The sequence below is a fragment of the Monomorium pharaonis genome, chromosome 9 (genome assembly GCF_013373865.1).
Source record: "Monomorium pharaonis isolate MP-MQ-018 chromosome 9, ASM1337386v2, whole genome shotgun sequence".
Lineage (NCBI taxonomy): Eukaryota > Metazoa > Arthropoda > Insecta > Hymenoptera > Formicidae > Monomorium > Monomorium pharaonis.
Window position 1 is genome coordinate 7,855,801 of NC_050475.1, and position 24,845 is coordinate 7,880,645.

At 37.4% G+C, this 24,845-nt stretch overlaps 2 protein-coding genes across 2 annotated transcripts in view; one reads left to right on the forward strand and one right to left on the reverse strand.

Annotated features, from left to right (window-relative positions):
* The window catches only part of LOC105838079 (eukaryotic translation initiation factor 4 gamma), a 33,017-nt gene that overhangs the window by 1,242 nt on the left and 6,930 nt on the right, over window positions 1–24,845 (forward strand). Inside the window, exon 2 of the mRNA XM_012683365.3 lies at window positions 5,105–5,357. Coding sequence (XP_012538819.1) covers window positions 5,109–5,357 — 249 coding nt within the window. The 5' untranslated portion in view covers window positions 5,105–5,108. The remainder of the gene's footprint in view (window positions 1–5,104; window positions 5,358–24,845) is intronic.
* Window positions 12,982–24,837, reverse strand: LOC105838080 (pancreatic lipase-related protein 2). The gene is made up of 6 exons (XM_012683366.3): window positions 24,306–24,837; window positions 19,753–19,852; window positions 19,280–19,428; window positions 17,173–17,408; window positions 16,715–16,958; window positions 12,982–16,568 (listed from the first exon to the last, which is right to left on the reverse strand). Exons 1-6 carry the CDS (start codon window positions 24,358–24,360, stop codon window positions 16,330–16,332), a joined length of 1,023 nt encoding a protein of 340 aa, XP_012538820.1. The 5' UTR covers window positions 24,361–24,837; the 3' UTR covers window positions 12,982–16,329.

Genomic DNA, 24,845 nt, shown 5'->3' on the forward strand with positions numbered 1-24,845 from the left:
GAGCTCCAGTTATTAGTACTATAGTGTTAGTAATATTAACAATGCTAATTATTACTAACACTACGATTACAAATTGTAGTCATTTTTTGTACCAATTTATATTTAAATTACGATAATTACTGTTTACTGGGATAAGACTAATATTGAGATATACTTGATTAGAAGATATTTCATTCTACTGTATTGTACTTATTTAATTGTTTCCGATATCTAATACGTTGACGCGTAACAATATTTACTAATCATTTTCACCTTACAAGTGAGCAACTTGATGTCGAATGACGTTTTAATAACGTCTTATGACATTAGAGACGTCATTGAGACGTTATTAAGACGACATTTTACATTACCTTGCTACCTTGCTAGGGCCTATTCATTGGAATATGGTATTCTAGAGTTGAAGCTAGAGTTAAAAGACGACCGTCGCGTTATGCCGTGCCTTTCATCGAAACAAAAAAAGAGCGCCCAGATCGATTCTAACAACGTGGCAATCGAACGAAACTTGACAGTGGAAAGGGCATAAAAATAGCAGACGGTGTACTTGGCCGTAGAAATATCGTGAACGATGTTATCCCGCCGGGCCGTCCTTGCCGTCGTGCGATCGTCGTTACGCTGTGTCAAGGCAAAACTGCATACGTATGTGCGATATCAGATCGGTCCGATAATTCGTGCTCTAACAACGTAATAATTTTCACCAAGCACATTTCAACCGCTCCTCATAACTGCCCCTTCCCCCCCACGTCCCGCCGCCACCGTCGGTTTCACGGGGGTGCGGCTGACACGTAATCCAACCAAATTTCAGGTATTAAAGGTAAACTTCCGCGGATTCTCCCTAACTTGCTCGTAACTCATATTACAACTTGAAATTCGAGCGGGTAATTGCTGTAAGAAAACAATTCTGCGTATCAAGTGTATCAAACCGGGCGTTGTACAACGTTAATTTTGTGACACAATTTGTGACGATAGCTTGATTAACAGCTTCAATTTCATTGATTATTACAAATTAGTTTAGTATCGGTTGCACGTGCCGTTTACCCGTCGGTCGACGCTGGTCGAAGCTCCCTCGCTCTTTCCCCCGGTGGGGAAACACATTCCGCCTCCCCGTGATTCCTCCATGAGAGAGAAAATTGGTACAAAAAAAAGCGTGCACCTTTGCGACCTTGTCCTTCACGAAATTACCCCATGTCGCACACGTACGTCGCGAAATCCCTCAGGTCGTGTATGTTTTCTCGGCGTCGAGTGCGAAGTGCAAAACAACCGCGAGTCGATATATCGATTCATTTCCGATAATATATTACCTCCCATGACGATAACGCGGGATACGCAAACGTATCGCGTATCGCGAGCACGATTGATTCACTCCCCTCCCCTCCCCCTGCCTTTGTATCGCGATGTATCGAGTTTCGCGTTTAACCCGCGCGCCAAATTATCACGGCGCGTGGAGAGCGCATGGGGGGGGGGAGGGGAGGGGAAAGAGAGTTTTACGTTCTCGCGTTCGGCAACGATGATGGATCGATCGATGTTGCACGCGCCTGTCGCGCCAGAAATAACTACAACGGTAATCGCTTTTAGCAGGCGAAAGTAATTTTAACGTTTATTATAACTCCCGGCATATTTTTCCATCACACGCACGATGTGCCAGCGGAGAAATATTCCGCGCGTAAATTTTTTCTTCTACCGCACTCGTACGTAACAAGTGTTTGCTCATTCTCGACGATCAAGTGGGCGCGATCGCGTTTATCGAGAGTTTACTCCGAGAGAACCGCAAAGATTGCAGAAAAGGAAATATGTAACGTTCTGATGACGATCATCATTTGCTTGCCGGGGAATTATGAGAGAGAGAGAGAGAGAAGCGGTTTGAAAATTATCTCAGCGCAAAATATTTGCGCACGCAGATACGCGGAGAGCCCGCGATAAGAGATTACGACAATGATTGACGCGCAATTTGTTTCTTTCCTCCGAGCGTGCTCTCACGTCCCGAAAGTCACCGGAATGTTAATCAGCCCGTCGTCTCGCGTGTGCATGTCATCCGGAGTGCTCTCGCAGAATTGCGCATTCGCGATACGATACACTCGCGATTCCTCGCTCGCAAAGGCCCGACTTGACTTGCCCGCCCTTATCGCCGCTCGCCACGGCATACAGGCGGCGCGAACGGGAAATCACCACCGACACACGGACAACCGGCGGTGAACGTGAATGCGCCGCGCGTGTAACCGTCACCGACACCGTCGCATCCTCCCTATATACGTCGTGCAAGTGCAACGAGGCAGGGTGCACGACCCTGCGGCTCCGTAACAGCGAAGGCGCGATATAGAGCGAGCCGCCGTGTATTTCTAGAGCAGCCGGTTTAAGAATAGAACGGCAAGTAGACGACTGAATTAAATATAGACGGTGAATGACCGGCAAGTAGATTACGAAATTTCATTGAAGTCACGAAGATCCGCTGGTGCAGTTAAATCCGGTGGATATCTCTGTTTAGAATACCCGTAAATCGTTAATTGGACGCTCGCTAATAGATAGTAGATGAATTATCAAGTTTTTCCTCCGTTCTGCCTGAGGGGAGGGAAAGTAGATCCGATTTCGATTCCCGGCAGAATAATTATAGACGTTTGATGAGCGATTGCAGTTTTAATCGCCCCACGGGGGCAATTTGATGCGATCGATAAACGAGACGATCGTAATTTATCAAGCTCAGGTTTATTTCCAGTTAATACGTAAAAAAAAATATATATTTTTTTTAAAATAGACTCTCGGAGCGAAACGTTTTATTCTCTTTCGACCAGGCTTCTAGAATTCGCAGAAGCGAATGGTTAAAAATATTCGCAAAACGTTTCCCCATTTCTTCGTAGTTTCTATATCAAGAAATGCAGAAATTTACAAGACATCACGGAAATAATCGTAGCTCCGACAGCCGAGATTAAAGTCACGAGATTTGAGGATATGTGTGGGAGGGAAACCCATTTTTCCATAGATATCATGGTAGGGCACACGCACCGTACATATACATTAGGGAAGACTATAAATATGTAGATATGACAGAGGAGGTAGGATGATAAGTTCGTGTTGAAAATACGGGACGACCGAAATCCACGCGCGCCTACTCGGTTCGTAGCGGCGCGACGACGATGATAAAAAAAAAAGAGGAATTTGATGAAAAACCAATAACCAATAGCTAATCCTTTCGTCGACCTAAAATTCGTTCGGTAACAGAAAGCTGAAATTCCATTCGTGTCGTCGAACGCGTCGTTTTCGCGCGCCGCCTACTGATAGTTTAGATTTCAGTTGCGTAGAGACTGAAATGAAAATACGTGTGTATTGAGGAAGAAAAATTGAAGATAAAGAGAGTTGAGGGTAATAATCGAGCTGGACGCTTTCAGTGTGCCGGATATTCCTCGAATGAGCGGTATAGCTGGCATCGCGATTCGATATCCTCAATGGAGCCACAATGCACCGGGACGAGCATATTGTTCGGCGCCTGTAGTACACCATGTCGATGACTGAATTCCTTGTCGTTAGTTGATTAAGCTCCATAACAAAGCTTCAGTTGTAATACAATTCCATAGAAATATCTTGTATAAAAGAAGGATTATGCCGATAGATTATATATTCAATATTTTTTCTCTTTTCAAAATTTAAAGGAGAAAGTAATGTTATGATCCTTATTTACATTTTGTACAATAACTTTATTAATAATGCAATATATTCAATTAAAAATTTAACAAATACATATAATGATATGATATTCAATTGATTCTAAATTTAAAGTTGCGAAATTTTGTACTTAGAATGTTATAGAAAATGTAAAGACCTTGCGCGTCAAGGAAAAAAACAAGGGTAATGTTACATATCATAAAAGACAAATGTTTATGTATTGTGTTTTTAATATGCTTGAGCTTAAACAAATGAGAAATAATGAAAAAATATGTAATTAGATGTTAAAGTCTATACGTCGAAAAAGGTTCAAAATGTTCTAAAGTATGAATAATACGAATAATTTGAATTATCGATAATTCAATTTTGATTATTAATTACTTATTTTGGTCGTTCTATTTATATCTTCTGCGAAACCAATTCTCAAACCTGTCAATCGTTTATCGATTTCTATATATTTTTTGTGTTATTTCTAAGTCTTATGAATTAAAAAAAATTTGTATACATGATAGACAATTGTTTTTGTAAGTTTGTTTGAGTCCTGCCAGATCGTAGGATTTTGGGATTTCCATCATTCGACCATTTAATCACACATAAATGTACGTGTGCAGCAGCGGTTGTCGTTCATGGTTCGAACGTCCAAACCTTACTTCACTACGCTGTATACTGAAAGACAATCATTTCATGTTTCAAAATTTTATAAGTTTTATCATGATTTTATAGACCTTATTATGAACTTTAAAATTGTTCTATTGTATTTTTTTCTAATAAAACGCACTGAAGTGCTATTACTTTGATAGTAACATTGTAACTTGTATATGTATATAATGTTCATTTATTAATAGAATATTCTCTTTCATTGTTTAGTATTATAAATTTTTATTTAGCACATTATTTTTTATATTATTACACAATTATCTTTTAAAATTTTTAAGATTAATTTTTTTGTTTATTACAAGAAATCTGCAACATCACGGAAAATATTTTATTACATTAGATTTAAATTAGAATGTAATGTAAATCTCGGAAATTTTTACTAGAATTTTATTCGTATTCGGATCAAGAGATTTGATTCGATTTGACGTGAAAATTTCAGATTTAATTCAATTTGATTTCGAACATACTATCAAGGATTCTATTTGATTTGATTCAATCTTCCAAATGCTTGATTTGCACATACGTACGTTTAAAAGTAAAAATGCTTTTTAATATCGTCTATTGCTCCTTGACGTATACATTGGCATATTAGCACCATTGCGTAACGATGGGTTAAACCAATGATTTCATAAGTAATCATTAAAATAATTAGAATTTATTACTAATAACGAAGATATTACTTGAGTGATCATTATACCTACAAGGGTCATAATATTACTTCCTTCTTTATTTTATATATTTAATTATTAAAAAAAGTTAAGAAAGTTAAAAACTAAATTTTTCTGGCGTCTTGCAGAAAGATGCCAGCAGCTGGGGCGGCCGTACCGGCCGTTGCCGAGGGAGCTGGTCAGCTGGAGGACCTAGACGAGCCGCCGGAGCCACGTGTTCGCGGTGGTAGTGGACGTGCCGGCTTAATGAAACCCCTGGTGGTGTTAGCTCTACCCGGGATGTATCTTTTCTACAAGTACAGCCAGTACAGGCGGGAGCAGCGCGAGTTGTCTCGCAGAAGAGTGACCGAGAGGGAACTGCAACATCTTCATCATAAAATCGTGAGTTAACTTTTTATTCGCATAGCTTTTATCAAACTGCCAATATATGCCAACGGGTCAAGGGATTTGCGCGCGAAATGCGTTTTGCGATCGAACCGTCTCACTTGTTGTTACGTCATAGGTCGTGTGGCCAATCAGAATAAAATAATAACTGCGACCATACACACGGTTTGTACATATTTATTTATGCTGACTCCGGACCTACAGAATTTTTCGTTGGAAATGAAAATACAAGTTGCATCGAGGTATGAAGGGCAAAAAACTGGATAAACCGTAGCCGAAAATAAACGTGATATACTACTATTGACCTCGATAGCCATTTATTAAACATATATCCGACGAGATTGCTTTCGCTATATATCGTATCCCGAAGACAAACGACAACTCTGAAACGTGACGCGATGAAAGTATTATTGCCGACGATATTGATCCCTGACGTGAGCGGCGACGGGTTCGTGGGAAAAATCATTTTACTCTTTCTAATCAAAGGGTACAACGCTTCTCGACGTACGTCGTTTATCGAAGGTCCGTCAACGAGATGACGAGATTACATACCCCGTCTCTACGAGGATGTTAATAACACGAGCGGAAGAGGCTACAAGGGTGAGAGGAAGAGCCAAGCTACATGAGAGAGCGCGAAGAAACGCGATGAAAGGGTTCGATTACCCGGGAGTAACGTGATCATCCCCTATCTCTCGATGAAAGCTGTATCATCTCCTAAAGAGTCTCCTATAGCCGGTTGTTTTTGTACACCGCGATCCTTATTAAAAGCAGCCTGCTTGGCGACGTTTTGTCCTCATTGTCATCATCTCGGATCCTCACGTCGTCCGCGTTACCTCACGAAAGAAATGCGATCGTATCGCTATTTCAAATCTCTATAACGTTATTCATCGTATACCTACTCGCATAATTTTCCATATTAAATAATTCCATAATCAACTGTCTTATCTTAATTTCGTAGACAAAAGGAAAACGGCATTTTAATTTTTCATCGTCCTATCATGATGTGGAATTACACACATACACAACACAGAAAGAGTAGGGTAAAGTAAAACAGACCGATTTCAATTTCCGGCAAATGGCACATTAAAACAATAAGTTTTTTGTGGTTTTTGAGCTATTGAATTTGATTGATCTTTGAAAAATTTTAATTGTCAAAAAAGTATTAAAATTAGTATAAGAAGCTATTCAATATGTACAAAAATCTGTTATGAGAACGATACGTTAGAATCTAACGGTTAGATTAATAAAGGTGTAATAAAATAAATAATATTAAGGATGTATGTGTTACATTTCAAAGTAACACTAAAAACTAAAATTTTTACAGATCTTTTATTACATTAATATCTTTTTGAACATAATTTTCTTATTAGTTCTTAAAAGTTAAAAGTTGCTTAATTTTTTGTTTATTTTTTATTTTTATACAAAATCGTGTTTTACAATACTTATTTGCAAATTTGATGAGAAAATAGTATCAAATCAAATTTTGTACGTATATTAATAAAATTCTAATAAATATTCGTGTAAAAATTTATTTGGCTCTAGATATGTTTAAAAGTTATTTACTTGAAACTGTAACAAAAGAGAATCGTTTTTGTTATATAAATCGTTATAAGCCAAATTTTTTGTTATTTTTTTTCGATTAGTTTTAAAACTAAAATTCGGTTTGATATATTTTGTCCTTGACTCGGAAAAAGAAATGAATAAGAGTCTGCAGTTTTTAAATTTCAATAAGTTTTAGCTGATATTTTGAAGCCAAACATCGTTTAAATGAAAATCAACCGATATGTAAACAACATAAATTAATAAGTAAAGAAAATTTTATTCGGTTTTATTAAACGGATCTTGATGCTTAAAAATATTTTTTGAGTACATTTGATAATTTTCAGGGTAAATATTCTGTACTGTAATAGAATACAAAACAACAATTTGGAAAAAAATCTTTGAAAAACGTAATAAACAATATATTAAAATATCATTAAAATTAAAAATAGTTCATATTGTGATAATGCCTTTTGTCTTTAAATTGGTAATTTCTTAATGTGTTTTAGCAAGTAGAACATGAACTATTACAAAATGAGAACACTATCAACATTATTAATTTTTATTTTAGGAGTTATATTTGAAAACTAAATATAATTTTTATATTATTTGTTCGTTTATCTTTTAAATTGTTATTTTAATACCAAGAAATATCAGTGAATTAAAATTCAATACAAAAGTTTTAACACCAGAACCGATTTTAAAATCAAAGTAACGTTTTCTACGATGTACGTAAAATTCAGGACTGTCCTATTATTCCGTTTAAGATATATGTAAATTTTAAGAAAATTAGCGGTTGCCAGATGGTCCGCTGGACCTCCGATGTTCACTCGAGAAGCGTTGCGGAATTAGAGAAACTCGGGGAAACTCTGTAAACTCTGAACACGTATTGATTTCCGTCCGTCCCGGGCTATCGTGCTCCGCTCGATTTAGCAGGTGCTGATCGTTGACGGGAAAGCCGTCTTACGACGACTCGCGACGTAGATGCGCGGCAACGGCGTATCGGCATATTCTGACAAATAACTCGCTCGCTCGAGAGACAATTCTTGTTTGGATAGGAGAAACCGCGAGGAGTCTGCCCCTTCCGACCATTACTCCACTTATACAAATTAAATCTCGGCCACATGCGACGTGTACAAACAACTGTTTTGGAACTCACGACGTGGTGCTCTCAGTCATCCTCCCAAGGTCGTTCCTTGTAGCGTCCCGGTTTGGACAATTTGTTAGGTCAGTGCGGGGACTTGGCGATGCGACCGCGGCAAGATAAAGCGAATAAAAAGTGTCCCCCGCTAGGGAAGCCTGCCAAGAAACTACATATATGGTCGACGGATCGTTACTGGGATATCTCGAATACCGCGTGCAGCCTCCGTAACCGTAGATCCCGCTTGCGATGCGGTGGAAGCTGGGAATTTCACGAAGCCAGTCCACGTCTCCAGCTGATTTATCGTCACGTGTTTATACTAGCCGTTCCAAAACTGATGCTATTTACTGGAAAAGCGGCGAGAAAGCGAGACGCTCCCGATGTCCCGTTATCGTTGCGAACGGAGGAAGAGCGAATGGAATACTCGAAAGAAATTAAAATCGCAATATCAGCGTGCTCGCGTGATATTAAACGATACTTGGGAGGGTAGGAGGAGGTGGGGGCCTTGGGAGTTTCCGTAAAGAAGCGGAATCAACCTCAACCTTGACAATAAGTACACGAACGTTGAGCTAAAAAGCGACCGAGCGAACCGGCTCGCGCCGCTTAAAAATCAAGCGATTCCTACGGACCGCAGGAACTTTCGACGCGAGATGTAGGTGGCAGCGACTCGCGTTTCGCGAGATAAGACTCACGCCAACTCCACGTTAAGATCCCGATCGTACACCCGGCCGAGCACGTGGACCTTGTCCGCCGTGTGTTCGTTTACCGCCGCGTCGCGACCGTCGTGACAACGACGACAAGCGAAGGATAGGCGAAGGACAAGGAAAAGAAAATCGATGTGTACCGGTCACTCGAGATTATCGGCGTCAGATATCGCGTTCTTCCTTACTTTCGATATTGTTTCAACGCTGCTCGCGACAGTTTCGAATTTCCACTCGCATTAACTGTGTGCTTGGGGGAATTTATTCAACGCTTCTTGAAATTTTTGTAAATTTTTCACGATACAAAACACAAGAGTAAATATATCTAGCGAATACACGCGAACAGAAACCCTTAACTTTTCTATATTGAAATTCAACCAATTTTATATTACGCACGCTGTCCACCTCTCCCTCGAGATATTTTTCTTTATATCAATCTAAAAATGGCGCACACACGAGTCCGGGATACGAAAACAGAAGGAGTTCTCTCTCTCTCGATGCAACGTAATTGGATTTGCGGGAAATAACAAGCCGACAGGGCTTGTATTTTTGCAGTGGGGAGCGTCGACTGGCTAAAGTTTTACACCGCCTGTCTGCTTCCCCTTTCGAGTCACGTAAGTGCACGTCCACGCGATTTCAGAGACTCGTTGTTCACCATCCTGCAGCGGGACTAACCGTCCCGGTGCCGTCGCACGCTCGGCGAACTAGCAAACTTTTCGACCCAGCTAACGATCCAAACTGTTAACTGTTGTTCTTACAATTTTCGACGAAAGCTCCATGTCCAATCTTATCCCCAGGTAATTCTCAGATTGCATGCAACATAATTTACATCTCGGGGGATTAATTTGTGTGAAGAGAAAACACTCACGGCGAAATCACTCATAAATCATTCATAAAGGTATATTTCTGCTTTGGAATACACATTTTTCGTCAAAATAAAGATTTCCAGACAATTTTGAAGTCCCGCGGTGAAATAAAATTCTGGGTTGCTTTCATTTTGATCTTAAAACGACGTCAGCTTGCTTAGGATTTTATTTCACTGCGAGGCTTTAAAATTATCTGGAAATGTTTATTTTACCCGAAAAATATTACCCTCTAAAATATGTTTCTTTACAAACAATTTATGCGGCTCTGCCAGGAGAGCTTTTATTTTTTAATAATTAACTCCCGAGATATAAATTATGTTGCATGCAATTTCAGAAAGTGCATGCATATCAAGGTTAAAAATCAAGAGCTCGCGGCACAAAGTTAAATAATGAACTAGCAAGTTTGGTCGTTGACCTCTGACGCATTCGACGTTAAGGGTTGATAATATCATTAGGGATCGTACGAATCACCATAATACGCGAAACGTGGGTCGATGCAATCTTCTGTTTCCGTCAGATTGCGTGAGCATTACTCAATTGCGTGGGACGGCTCTTTCTTTATTGCTATTATAGCTATGGTGTTTCGTCAACATTTTCTTCGTTAATTTCAACAAGTCGCCACTATGTTAACATTTTTCTAAGCAACGCATAAATTAACATAGTATTAACACGTATAACGGATTACACGAATGGCTATTGTGTGTGAGCTCGGTTCAGAAATTTAATATCAGGCGAATCATGAGACTCATCCCATTAACTGCAGTTCTCGCTTTTTTAAATCTTGAATTTTTAATGAAAAATCATTTACTTAAATCCTTTTACATCTTGATTAGTTTGACCTCTTTTTCTCAATGCTTCAATCACAAACACTAATTAAATTACGGCCTCTGCAATTTACTTTCTGAAAATTAAGCAAAACGTGGAGAAATCTAAGTTTATTTTCACGTCGTTAATTTGATATTGTTGCAAATCTGAAGTTTAATTTATCCTTGTCGGTAGGAGGTTTTCACTCACTGAATATTTTGACGCAATGCAAATAGCGTCCCATCAAATGTGGACGCGGGTTTGCATTTTATTATCTACGTCGTTTCTGTGTCTCTGCTTGGGAGAACGAGACTGAAATTTAGTTACTCGGGTTCCATTATGGAAAATTAGAACAGAACGAAATGAATTAATGGAAGGGAACGAACGGCAGGAAAGTCCGCGCACCGTTCGAACCTCAGATAACAGTCACAAATGTATATCGTTGAGCTTCCCCCGCCGGAGCTTGTAAAAATGGAAGACCTGAAATTAATGACTACGAGCACATAGAAAAAGCGAGCCTGTGTATCGGCACGTGACTATAGTTCGCGTCCTTCGCGAGGAGATGTTAACGAGGCTCTAATGCCTCGAGCAACATTCTCGGACGTGTAAATACAAACACATTTGCACAATGCTAATTGAATGACATTATCAGAATGTAAAGGATTTTAAAAGGATTCTTTTTGCCGGATTAACGAGTTAACGCGGGAGTACAAAGCCACGTGAGATAAAAAATAATTTATTTATTGTCGGCACCTCGAAGCCGCGTCGCCATCCCATCGATTGACGTTATAAGACAAGCTGGAAAGACTTAGTCGCGTTGGGGGCATCCTGTATACGATAAACTTTGCTCGAGATAAATGATTCAAAGAGTGAAAGGGAAGTATGAATGGTGGAGACAGGGTATGGGTAAGGGGAAATGCGCGTTCGAGTTTTTCTTTTCACACATAATGTGACCATCATAGTGATTACAGGGTGCAACACGCGAATTACCCGCGTCTAAAGCATGATGAACAACGTGAACAAAGAAGGATCGATATCCACGACGCCGGGCTGATGGCGGTGGTGGCGGTAGTGGAGGTAGTGGAGGTGGTGGTGGTACGTTTCGTGTTTCGTTTCTCATTTCCGCGGAGGACAATGCTCCCGACGATGCAAGGATCGAACGGTCAATACACGGCAACGATTTTAGCAGTGTGGAAATCGATGACGTTGGTTCGATTCGCAAAGTGTACGAACAACGATAACCAGAGACAATTCCATTTCTTCGCTGGCTGACGAAGAAATTCCGTGTAAATATTAAAATTACGTTTGTAGAATATATTTACAGATTTGGAATTTTATTGATTAAATAGACAGATAAATCTACGAATTCTTAAATAATCTCTAAAAATATTTAACGCTAGAATTATTGAAATTTATTACTCACTGAAAGGTCCAAGCGAGTAAATTACTATTAAAATAAAGGATGTAATTAAAAAAAAAACAAATATTTTATTATATAAATAGTAGAAAGGAAATATTTTAATTATTAAAGAATTAAAGAATTTTAAAATTATATTTTTTATACAAAAAAATAATGTGATAATATAATATAATGATAATAATAAATTAAATTAATAATAAATATAATAGAGAAAAAACTGGTATATATTGCAGCTTTTTGTGGTAATTAGTCTAATATTTTTGTTATTAGGTGATATATTTTAATTATAAAATCATTTAGTCCGCCGTTATGCAATGATGATGCCAATATGCCAATACACAACAACCAATTTTGTTGAGATCTTTATTTTGCAGCTTTTCAAAAATTTGTCAAGATATATAATTTATATATACTTCCTTATTTATGTGTGTATATTCGAGTGCTTTTTGTCATTTATTATTTTATTTTGTACACATTTGCATTATAAATGCTGAACACATTTCAAGTTATGCAAAGTTAAACAACAGCATAGAATTTTGCTGAAGCAGTCTCAAGTATTGACATTTAGTACAACCTCTTTTTCCAAGTTTTGATAAAATCGTAAATAAAACTTCTATGAATCTAAATTGAAATGGCGAAATGTCAAAGAAACATTATAAGAACTAAACGCTTTTTTTACATTTTATTGTATCCACGCTTCATAGAAGTTTTGCTTATACTTTTATCAATTTTCCCGTATATTCGACTTTCATTCGGATTCTTTTTTATTAGGAATTTTTTACTAGGAAGTAGTTATTTGATAAGTTTATTATGGTTTGCTAATCTATGGTTTATATTATATGCATTATTTACAGATTTCTAGTATTACAGTTTATATACGGAAGTTATGTGCACGTACATTTGCATACATTATGTTTTTACATATTCATATAATGCACATATTCTGTAATATTTTCCTTTTATTTCGAATAAGTACATAATTATATACAATTATGCAATAGCTCGTCTGGCTGAATATATGTAGTATAACAGAAATTTGAGGTAGGCTGAATATCGCTCTTTAGCTATGCAAACGTATTTTCATTGTTTTCCTGTTGCGCAATTTCAACAGCTTCGTGTATCTTTGTATCGTTAGTTTTTATTAATTTTCTTAGGCAGTAAAACTTCGAATATGAGTAAATCATCTCATAAATCAAGGAAGAAAAGGAGTTTCTCCTCCAAAAATCGTCTTGCAATTCTCGAAGAAAAGGTAGCTCGTTTGGTTAACGCATTATTTTTAAACAAAATCAATTTTTAAAATTTATTTTTGCCAGAGTCTGCATTAACCATTTGTATTTCTTTTTTGACCCACTATATAGTGTCATTACATTTTCATAAATAACATTCTAAATAATAAATATTTTATGAATTTGTGTTTAGAATCAATTGAACAACACATTGATAAATGTTTAGTTTTCAATTTAAAATATTAATTATTAACAAAATTATTGTATAAAATGTAAATAGAGGAATTAAAAAAAAGAGATAGTCAATAAATGACAACCCTTTTAGCACTTCTAGCATTAAAATGTGAAATAAAAATATATGTAATAGGGAAAAGAGCAACGCAAAATTATTAAATTAATAAATATTTAACTTCTGGAAAGTAAACGGCGCGAATTGGGTTCTGTCGGAGAGACCTTTTAAACCCAAGGAAATTTTAGATGACAGGGATGAAAGGAAGTGCATAGAAACCTAGTATGCGCTGTATATGTATAACCATGAGAGAATATAGCCGGTAACGATACTCGAGGGAGTCTCTCCTCGAGAGAGGAGGAACCAGCGTCGGTCGAACGTGCTGAAGCGTAGACTGCGAAAGCCGCCTTACACCTTTCCACGTAACGTGGTCTTTCAAGACTAGGGTCATCTATAACCCTGGCCATTGGATTCTTATCGACCTGCCTTTCGTACTGAATTTTTCAGTGTGCATGTCGGGTTGATTGACCGCCGGCCAGATCCCACGGAGTCCATGTCGCGTTCGTGATTCTAAAACTTATCGTATTTCGACCCTGTCGATTCTCATTGACGTCTCTCTCTCTCTCTCTCTCTCAAGAGAGAAAGAGAGAGAGAGAGAAAATCCTCTTCTCCGCTTCAAGGAGAACGCGCGACATGTCGACTCTTTTATCTTTTCTACACGTTTGATTTTACTTGCTCATTGTTTAGTCTGTGAAATGTATTCCGAAATCGAATAACGCAGTTGAACAGTACGCGATCGTGAAAGGTCACGGTGCTATCTTCCAGATGAGTCAGGGAATGTTTCTACCGTACATAAATCACCCTATCGATCTTAAAATTGCATTCCGACCACTGATTATGTTATATTGGTCTGTGTCTACAGTTCGTATCGGTGTTACTGTCGCGTCGTAGATATTTCGATGCTCTACATTCTCCGTTTGCGTTTTTTCAAAGGCGTTGGCGTGATTTTTTATTTTTTAAGGAAACTAACTGACAACCGAAACAATTTAATGAATAGTTGCCTTCGTCAGTTCGTTAATTTGAGAAGTCTTCCACGAAAAATCCCTTGAAAGTTACTTTTATACAGAGAAGTGAGAAAAGTTATTCTGATCTAATAAGGGTTAAAAACGGTAGATGGAATTTTCTCGGTGACATGCAGTTTAGCTGTCTCGAAATTCAGGTTCGGCCGGTGAGTTTCACGAAGTCGAGTGAGTTTCGCGGTATCGTAGTTTTTCGAGAAAACTACGTTGCTACATGAGCTAGAAGGAATTTTCAGAAACATTTTACCGAAGACGAACTCATGGTATACTAATTTAGTCATAAACCGTGAAAACAGCAAGGAGACGGGCGGTAGAAAGTATCACGGCGTTTCACAATTCGCGTCGCACGCGAATGACGCAGAATAAAAGCAGTACAAAAAGCGACTTGTTCAGTCCTTCTAAATATTTTCAACTTTCAGCGTGCGCCCAGTTCTTCATTTGTATTCCTACAAGCTGTTACCTGTAATTTTTAATGCGAGCATGTGTTCTTTCTCGTTCGAGGGAGACATATGGTACCCGAGATTTCCTTATCGATTATCTCGGAAAATGGTAAATAATAAAATTCTTTAGCTTTGAGAAATTTACATATCTCGAAAGCAAAAAATGCGTTCGAAATTGCATGAAAATTGCAGGTTGTTTTCCCGATTATTAGCGTACTTGTTTTATTCCGTGTTCTACGCTTCTCACACTTTTATGTCGTACAAAATTATCGTTCTTGTAGATATAAAGAAAGAACGATTTTACTAAAGTATTTAAACATTTAGCTGGCTACAGTTCTGAAAATAATCTTGAAAATTTTTTACAGTAATGCTCGTTAGGCTTGAACGTCCTTCATAACTATTTTGATGACTATTTAACTACTTTCATGACTATAAAAACAAAATTATTTTCAGATCCAACTGAATTTTTAAAGGCTTCAGTAAAACCGTTACTTCCACGTATATTTTAATGCAGTCTATTAGCAAATTTATCTAAGCGATTGCACGTAACTTCTCACGCGCTCATAAAAGATGTACAAAAGGTATAACGTTGATGGTACAAGTTAAATCGTTAAATTCTGTATGTTGTCATGAAACTCGGGATTCGTTCTCGACACATCATTCATGACGTAAAAGTATTTTTCAAGTCACATTTTACTACTGCAAACTTTCGTTCGCTCGTTATTTTACTCGTTATTGGTGTATAACTAATGTCATGTTATGTGATTATTACTCGTGTATCATTGACAATTAAAGTTAGAATCAAAACGATAAATGTTGTAAATAATGCGTTGCTATCTGGCACGAGATCGCAGTGCTTAGTATTAAAACAGTCACAAGTCGGCACAAGTTGCTTTCCCTTTAACAACTTATCGCAATTCGATTCGAGCTTCGATAGTGTTGCTACACTAAACCACATTCTATCACGAAACTGTTTGTTGTTATAGGGAAAAAAGTACTTCCGTCGTCACCTTAGTAATCCAACAAAGAGAAAAATAAAACTAATTAAGACCTCGAAATGTTTACAGAGAACATTAAAGCGGCAGAAATACAAAGAGTGATGACGAAAATATGGATTTGTTCGATCTATTTTTTGCAATTTTTGAAATCAAATTTCGAATCAAATTGTATTTCAAACAATGCTAATATAATAGGATATTAATCTCAGAAAAATTATAAGTTGAGCATAAGGTAGTTTTGAAATTACGAGGAGCCAACTTGTAATTTTTCTGTGATTAATGTTCCATCGTACAGCATTGCTTGGCATACAATTTGATTCGAATTTTGAGGATCATAAAATGACTGAAATTTGCCGTCACTTTCTCCCACACAAACACATTGCATAAAAATTACAAAAAGATATTTTTTTCTATTTCCTCACTAAGCTTCATTCAGAACAGTTATCCTGACAGAAGCGATCATCACGGAAAGTCGTTTTGCTTTTTAATCTGGTTCATCCAAATCAAAATAATCGCACGGCGATCCTCATTTGCCGAATTTGTGACCGGTCAGATTCCTGGCGAACGGTGACCGTGAGTTTGTGCTCAAGTAAAATCTTCCCCGATATTTGGAGTCGGCCGCGACACCCATGTAAGCCTCGGGTTTCCACACACAGCTCGTTAGAATCCCAGGTCGCCATTTTGGACATCGACTCGCGGGGAATCCCCAGGGGTTCTCCACTGATTCCGCGTAATAACGCCAGGCTCGGTTGTGTCCGCAGGTAACTAAAAGAAAAAGATAATCTCTCTTAATAAAACTGTAGACGCTTCGCAAAAATGTAATTAAAGAGAGAACTAGATATTTCGAAGAGAAAGAAAGATCACGACAGCTGGCGAGAACACGAGACTTGACATCGTAACGAGTCACTTACTATATTGATTTATGATCCTCCTGAAACCCATGCGGACAAGGCTCCTCAAATCGCAACCGGGTTGTCGCCTCGTGCCGCCGTTCGGGTAAAAATCGACGTGACCAAGTGGAGTAGGAAATCCAAAGCGACCGCCATCGGTATGAATGACGTCGACGAAGGAAGCGTCGGCCCACGTCAAGTGACCGTCCTCTCCGGTATTCATGTACAACGGATAAGCAGGGTCCAATCCGGTGATTCTACCTATCTAAAAAAAAAAAAAGAAAGCGCGCGTATTTTTCAACAAGCATACACATACACGTATTTGACATATAGTCTGGCGGTTGCGTCGATATCGCGCCTCGATTGAAACTCCTGACACTAATGTGGTTCCGATAATGCGGCCTTCGATTAGCCGAGCGAACGTGCAATGTGGTGTAACTCTGATAATCGTTGTTATAGAAGATCTCGCAATATCTAACCTTTCGAGGTGCCAGAGCTTTCCCCATAAAACCAGCAACTTCCGCGCCCAAGCTAAAGCCGATCACGTGAATTTTGGATAAAGGACAAGCTTTCTGCGCGTCGAGCCAAGTGATCATGTGCGCTAAGTAAGGTCCGACGACTTTGGCATTTCTCACCGCCGTTACGTACCACGGTAACACCGCCAGTTTAGGCCAGTCTATTAATATCACGTTATAGTGCCCACGACGAAGATAGGCTGAAACAAAGAGTGCAGTTGGATTCTTAAACTAAATGTTTTAATTACAAGCTACACTACTGATAAATTCGGAAACTTGCGATTTTCTCGTGTCTTATGAAAATTTGGGCGAAAAACAATTATAGAGATGTTTTTAGAAAGGTATTTTGAAAGGAAGAGATAAAGCTGTAAATTAGTTTGTAATTTCGTTGTTATAATTTGTTCATAAATTACATAAAATTGAAAATTGCCATTTTTTAAAATTGTAATATTTTTGGGGGGAATTTGATGAAAATTTTATTATTAGGCAAAATTAACGGAAAGGAATTTTAAAGCAGGCTTTCTAAACTGTTTTTAAAAGGGTTTTCCAAAAAAATAAACTACTTTTTTGTAATAATAGTAAATCCTATTTTACTTTTTGTGAGATGCGTGAAAATTACAAGTGTTCCTGAACTGAAATATAATACATATTAAATTTTTTAAATAGAGGAGAAAGAAGTATTATAACTACCCATTTACATTTTATATATTATATATATATTGAGAAAAATGTATTTGCGTTTATAATTGTATGGTAAAGTAATTGGGATTTCTATTTTTATAATAATTATTATAATATTGTTAATAATAATTACATGTTTATAGTGATGTTTATAATTGTTTCATAGAACAACTCAGTATATTAAAATTTGCATTTTAGTTATGTCAACCATACAGTAAGCATAAATCAATCTTATGAAAATTTTTGAATATTATAAAAATATGATAAAGTCTAAAAATAACTATAAATTATAGTGATATAATGATTATTGCACTATATTATTAAAGTGCCATGTTGTTGTTTAATTTTGCATAATGTGTACAGCCAAAAATAAAACTTAAATAACAGAAAAATATTGAAGTATATGTACATTTGTGTGATATCTTTAAAAAGTAAAGAAATATGTGTAATAAAATATACCTTGAAAAAATTTTGAAATGATCAAAAGTAAAAATGCTCTATAATAAATGTCGGCTATTAGATATCGGTATATTAGCGCCACTACATAATGACAGGCTATTAGACAAATGATTCCAAGTAATTACTAGAATTCCTCATTTAATAATGGAGATTAGTAATCATATTTATATGGGCCATAATACTACCTTCTCCTCTACAAATTATACAAATGTAGAAATAGAAACTCTTTGAAGTGTTAAACTCTTCGTACATAAAATAAAAGGATATTAAAGAAGTCATCGTTTAATCGCTTCATTTGATAACTCAACAACGTAAGCCGCGTTTGTAGGAGTTTTGAAAAAAATCACCAAGCAGGAAGCAGACTTTTTCTTTTTTTTTACGCAAATAAATAAACAAAGGCTTTCCTTTGGGGGCCGCTGAAAGTTGAATTGGATAGACTCGTGCGCTGAAGGGTGTAAAACTTGGCAATTTATTTTGGCAAGTTACGGTGTACACTATTCGTCATCCTGACAGTACCTCTTGAGGCTTAGCAACATAGATCCGTAGATCATGTAGTTACTAATGGATCTAGCCTACTCGCTCACCCTAAACTTTACGAGTGGAAAGAAAAACGAAGGCATCGCGATGACTTTTAAGAAGTTACTTTGCTATTCAGAATGATACATCGCCGTGGTATCACGTGTTTACGAAAAAGCTGAAAATACCTTCATATATTTGTTATCGTCAAAGCTCAATATGAAACGATATAATATTTATTTCAAAAACCTTTTAGAGATTCTCGAAACTTTTATATGTGTGTGAAGCGCTGTCGAGTTCGGCGCGAAACCATGCGCATTTACAGTTTGTGAATGTAAATTTCTCCGCAAATGATAAACGTTATAGCGTATACGATATGATGGTTATTGGTTTTGAATATTTACTAAGTACGTACCATTTCGTACAGCAATGGGACCTTTTCCCAAACTACTATCGCTGTATCCGTGAATGTAAACGATAGTCGGGTGTTTAACGTTGAAGTTACTCTTCCGCAACGTTGTGACGTCATTAATATCCAGTATATCTGGATATGTTGGATTCCGCCTGTCGTGGATTAATGCGAAACGCAAGAAAAATGTTGCTATGATGAGCAAAATTTGTGGAATATGCTCGACGGTGGTCTCGTTGATTTATCGGAAAACTAATCTTCAAATTGCAATTAATGATTAATTAACTGAGCGACTCATTAGAATAGCTTGTATTTCTCTGTCGTTCTAGACAGAACAAAACTGCCGGTGGATTTTATTATTAATTCCCGTTTTAACATCCTAATTTTTAACAATAATAAGGTAAGAAAATTATATTTTACTGAAGCGTTTCAAGTATATTATTGCGTGACGGCGATTTTGATTGATGAACAACGTGTACCTGGTATACAACAGAAATTGGACGTCCTGGTTCAACTGGATGGGGCAGCAATACAAGCACGTACCAGTGGGAAGCAGTGTCAGATGTAGTAGACTGTCTCCTGTAACAGAAAGATGAAGAGATAATAACTTTAACAGAAATCTGAACTAATCAATTTCAATCTCGCGGTTGCACAAGGCGCACGAGACCCCAATCGAAGAATTGCAAACCGCAAACGAATATTAAATCCGTTTGGTATTTTTGTTCCTCAATCGACTCAGCCGGATTCAAGAATCCATTCGACGGATACCCGCACGATCGACACGTAATGTATTTCCCGAACGGTCATATTGGCTCAGGCCACCGCGCGTTCCGTCTCCCGTATTAAATTGTACATAATGCCAACGGCGGCGACCTGGTCGGCCTCGACCAATCGCCGCGGTCGTCGTCATTGAACCTGACGATGGTCACGTTATGTCGCGTGTCGTACCGCCGGCGGAGATCGACGGTGCGAGATACCCACCCTGTACCGAGGAATCCCTTTTAGCTCCCCTCGTCGCGCGCAAAATGTTTCGACGCGGAACACGGCCACGCGGGCATACTGCTCGATTTCGCGACACGCGAAAGCACTTACATTTATATAAAGGATAAATATTTCCCTTCAAGCTATGTTAATTTCCAACACCTTTTACGTTACGTTTAAGGTGGCTTTCCTTTAATCTGCGATTCAGCAAGGAGATTATCATCTCCCTCACACGAGCACGGTCAACAATTTTAATTGTTCGGAACGTTTTTGATTGAATTCTGATTGAACTATTGTATTCAAGTGAGCTAATCGTCGGACAATGGATTTCATAATCTCTATGTGGAACATAAACGAGAACGAACATTCCAGTTGTTTTTTTTTTTAATCTCATATCTGTTATACATTCCACTGTTTGGTATCGACGCCAAGAAAAAGACTCGGAAAATCATTCGTCGTTCCTTCTACTTCGGTAACGCACGTGATGCCGTGTTCCGTCGTAATTAAGTTCAAACGGAAGACGTTAAGTGGCTGTCGAGTTTGCTTGCTCGGTTGTACCTCGCAAATCCTTAAACCTTACACTCGGCGAGCGACAGAGCGCATCGAAAGTGAATGACTTTTATACAAAAATTCATATCGAGCAAAATAGTTTTAATTATCTTACAAAAAAATACAAAATTTGTCGAGTATTTCCATCGTTGAAAAAAAAAAGTTCGCTGGAGATATTGTAACCACTGAACGGTAGAGGTTGAATCTAGAGTTGTAATGATACTTGTTGGTGCAAAATTGCGATGCGCGTTTAATTGATAAAGGCGGGACAGACAATTTTTTACGATTAGTGAAAGGCTCTAAATATAATTTACGACTTGGAGCTCGGGGATTTATTTCAGAATTGCACAATGGGATAATTAAGCGTATTTTCAAATAGTCTCTCGAGAAATAGATCGTCGCTTGCACTTTCGTCGTGATATTCACGACGCTTTTTTACACTCGACCGCTCGCGCCGAGCATTCCGCCACGGAAACAATCTTGACCGATAGTTATATCAACAACAGATTAACGACACCGCCGATACGGATCTGTTCGTGGAAGAAACGTTTGTAATCGAAGAAACGTTACATTTTCTGACAAACCGTTAGCAGAGGAGTGAGAGGAGTGAACGGTGATATAAAATATAAAAGAGATCGGACTTTCGCAATGTCGGTCATCGGTTTGTATGTGACCGTTACGGTCATATAAAGCGTTCGCCTTTTTATTATCGGTGTAATTGGCAGCTACCATGCAGCATGACGCGCCTTCGTGAGTTGCACCGGTTTGATGACACTGCATTGAGAATGCATTTTTCGCGGCGCGATTCTTCGAACACTGGGAACGTTTGCGGTATCGCCGGATACAAAGAACACAATACTTTCCAATGTGATCAGAGAGAGAAAGAGAGAGAGAGAGAGAGAGAGAGATTTATTGATTGATTGATTGATAACTTTATTATTCTATCCACTTTATAACTACTATAACTTTAATGTTCTATATATTATTCTACATTATTTCATATTCTACATAATTCGACGGATGTGGAGTGACGTATTTCTTCTCTACGATATTACAAACTTGATTAAATTGCGTTTTCTATTATTTTCTTAAAAAAAAAAAACAAGCTTGATATGTTGCTGGCCTCATTTCGTGCATGCCCTTTATTTAAAATGTTGGAAAACTTGGTCACAAATGACTCACATACATACACATACACGCACATACTCCCTTTCTCTCTCGCTCTCTTTCTCTCTCTTTCTCTTACTCACACACTTACATCCACTTATCATATATAGAATGAGTGCTTGTTTAATATCGGTCAAATTTTTTTTTTGATTGTCAACTAATTTAATTTATATTAAACGAATTTTAAAATTAAATAATTGATAAAAATTAAAATTAAAATTTAAGTGATAATTTTAAATTAAAATGCGAAAAATATTGTAATATTTGCAATTATTACGATATTGAATGTTGTAAATAATACTCAAAATGTTACTCGTAATTAGTTTTTGTAGAGTTACATTAATAAAAAATGCATTGCTTAAATTTGAATGCAATGTATTCTTCAATTTATATCTATTTATGTATGTCATTTATGTATATAAAATTCAGATTACTGAATAACTCAACATATAACATTTGAACTTTTTTATAGTTAAAATTTTAAGGTATTTTTCCTTTATAAAAGTCACTGTTTCATATTATATTCATATTATAAATTCTTGTATGAAAATATGCACTTTTATAATATTTTGTCATGATTAGTTATGACATTTATATACATTTTAATACAGTAATAACATTTGTATACATTTTCTTTAAATTAATAACTATATAAATATTTTTTAGAGATATACATGTGAAAGTCGCTGAAGAATTTTTTTATACGTATAGAAGTAACGAAAATTAGTTTAAACACGTATGACCCAGTCGTATGTAGAAAAGCTGTTTAAAAGCAACAACACGTGTGCACGGCGTTATTTATCACGCGCTTTAAGATAACATTCTCTCAAGCGCTATCAAAATATTTATATTAACATCGTAAAAGAGTAAAAATACATAAATACAGCAAATTGAGCAGAATAATTAAATAAAGGAGAAGAAAAAAAAATATATATATTTTCTTCTCCTTTATTTTATTATTCTGCTCAATTATATATCTGCTCATATATATATATATATAGTAATATATATAATGGGAATGTATGGGAATTTGAATTAATGTGTGTGTTTTGTACAAGCATAAAGGTACTGTACATAAGTTGCATGAATAATTAAGTTAAATTGAGTAAAAAAGTAACAATTGAAAAAAAGAGACAGAAAGAGTTATTTCAAGACGCTATGTGCGACCTGCTCAATTATCTCGTTTAATACGTGTCCTTTCACACGAATTAAATTTTACGGTGTATACTGTACGAAATTGCTATTAAGTTTAAGGGGTCAGTGTATCCAGTTGTCAACGATGACCTTAAGTTTAAGGTGAAAGCAAAGCGTGTCCTCGATTCGCGCGCTAGTTACACCGGTAACCGATTGGGAGTAGTACGAAAAAAGGGCCTTGTACTTCAATTCCATTTTGTGGAAAACGGCGATTTATCTCCGGAAATCATGCCACTTGGCGTGCCCGCCCAGAGGTTTATCGTACCGTAGAGGTAAACGCGTGAATGTATTTTCCGCACAGAATGCGTTACGCGTCCTGATTACCTGATTTCAAATCATATCGGGGCACTTCGCAGAGCGGATCCAACGTTCCGGTTGGATGAGAAGCGATGTACACCATACCGTGTACGGCCGCCACCGGCTACTTACGAGATATTTAACAAGGATCTGTCAATTGACACGGGCAAGAGTAAGAGCAGAGTCGAAAGTGCGTGCAACATAGCATCGATTGTTGTTCGTTTACGCAATCGGAATGCTGGCGAAAAACAAACGCTCCCGTTGTACGCTCTGAGCCGGCATATTTGTCAAATTCGCCTCATGTTTAACGAATCATATGTCATCGCTAATCGCCACCGGGGGTCCAGTTATATATTTGTAGCACTTTTATTACTCGTTAGCGTCGTTAGCATAAATCACGGCGTACATGACGTCGTCTGTTATTAATGAAACGGAATTGCACTCGACGCGATCACGTGCGCCAGTTGCATGGAAAATTCACGCTAGCAATTGCACGATTTAATTTTGATCCGGCGGCTAAGAGTTTTCTTTTACAACGTCAAATACATATACAAGCACCACTCCGTACGTCTTTACGATCGTCACTCATTTAATTGTAAGTTAATAGCCACGTTTTAATAATTACTTTTAATATATATATAAACATATAATGCATAACTTTATAACAAATTATTAATGCACACACAAGCGTCAAGTATAATTGTCGCGCTCTAGTATTGAAATATTGACGTGCACGTTTCATTCACGTTTCATCATCCGTAACGCGGAATAATCATGGAGATAATAGGCACTCGCGGAAATAATAAGAAGTATATTGAATAATTTTGCACTGGTCACAATTTACCTCTTCGAAAGATATACAAATTACAGAGCATAGGCACAAGAAAAGATGGGAGCATTGTCGAGCGCCCGAAGGTCTCGAATAGCGCGCGCTGCACTGGTGCCTCTGGGAGTATCTTGTCTTATGCCAGATTTGAAAGGAAACTGGTAGGAATCAGCAGGAGCTGATAGTTTTGTAGTTCTCCCATACCATCATCTCGCGTGAGCATAACGATCTACTTCTCTTCCGTTTTTGCGTTAATGCGATTCAGAATAACTGGGCAAAAATTAATATATTACGAAATTATTTTAATTGTTGCGTTTCCGGTGTCCGTGAAACTTTACACGTCGTTGAATTGATGGAACAAATACTACTTGATTTGTGAAAGAAAACAATGGGAGAGAACTGTTACTATTTAGAGGCAAATAGCCTTCCATCATGCAGACCTCGTGCAACAAAGTATACGGCTTTGCAAATAATTGGATGTTTCCTTTCTGAAGAAAATTAAGCTGAATTTATCGATGTAATATTTCGATAAAAAAATAATTTATTCTCCTTTTTCAG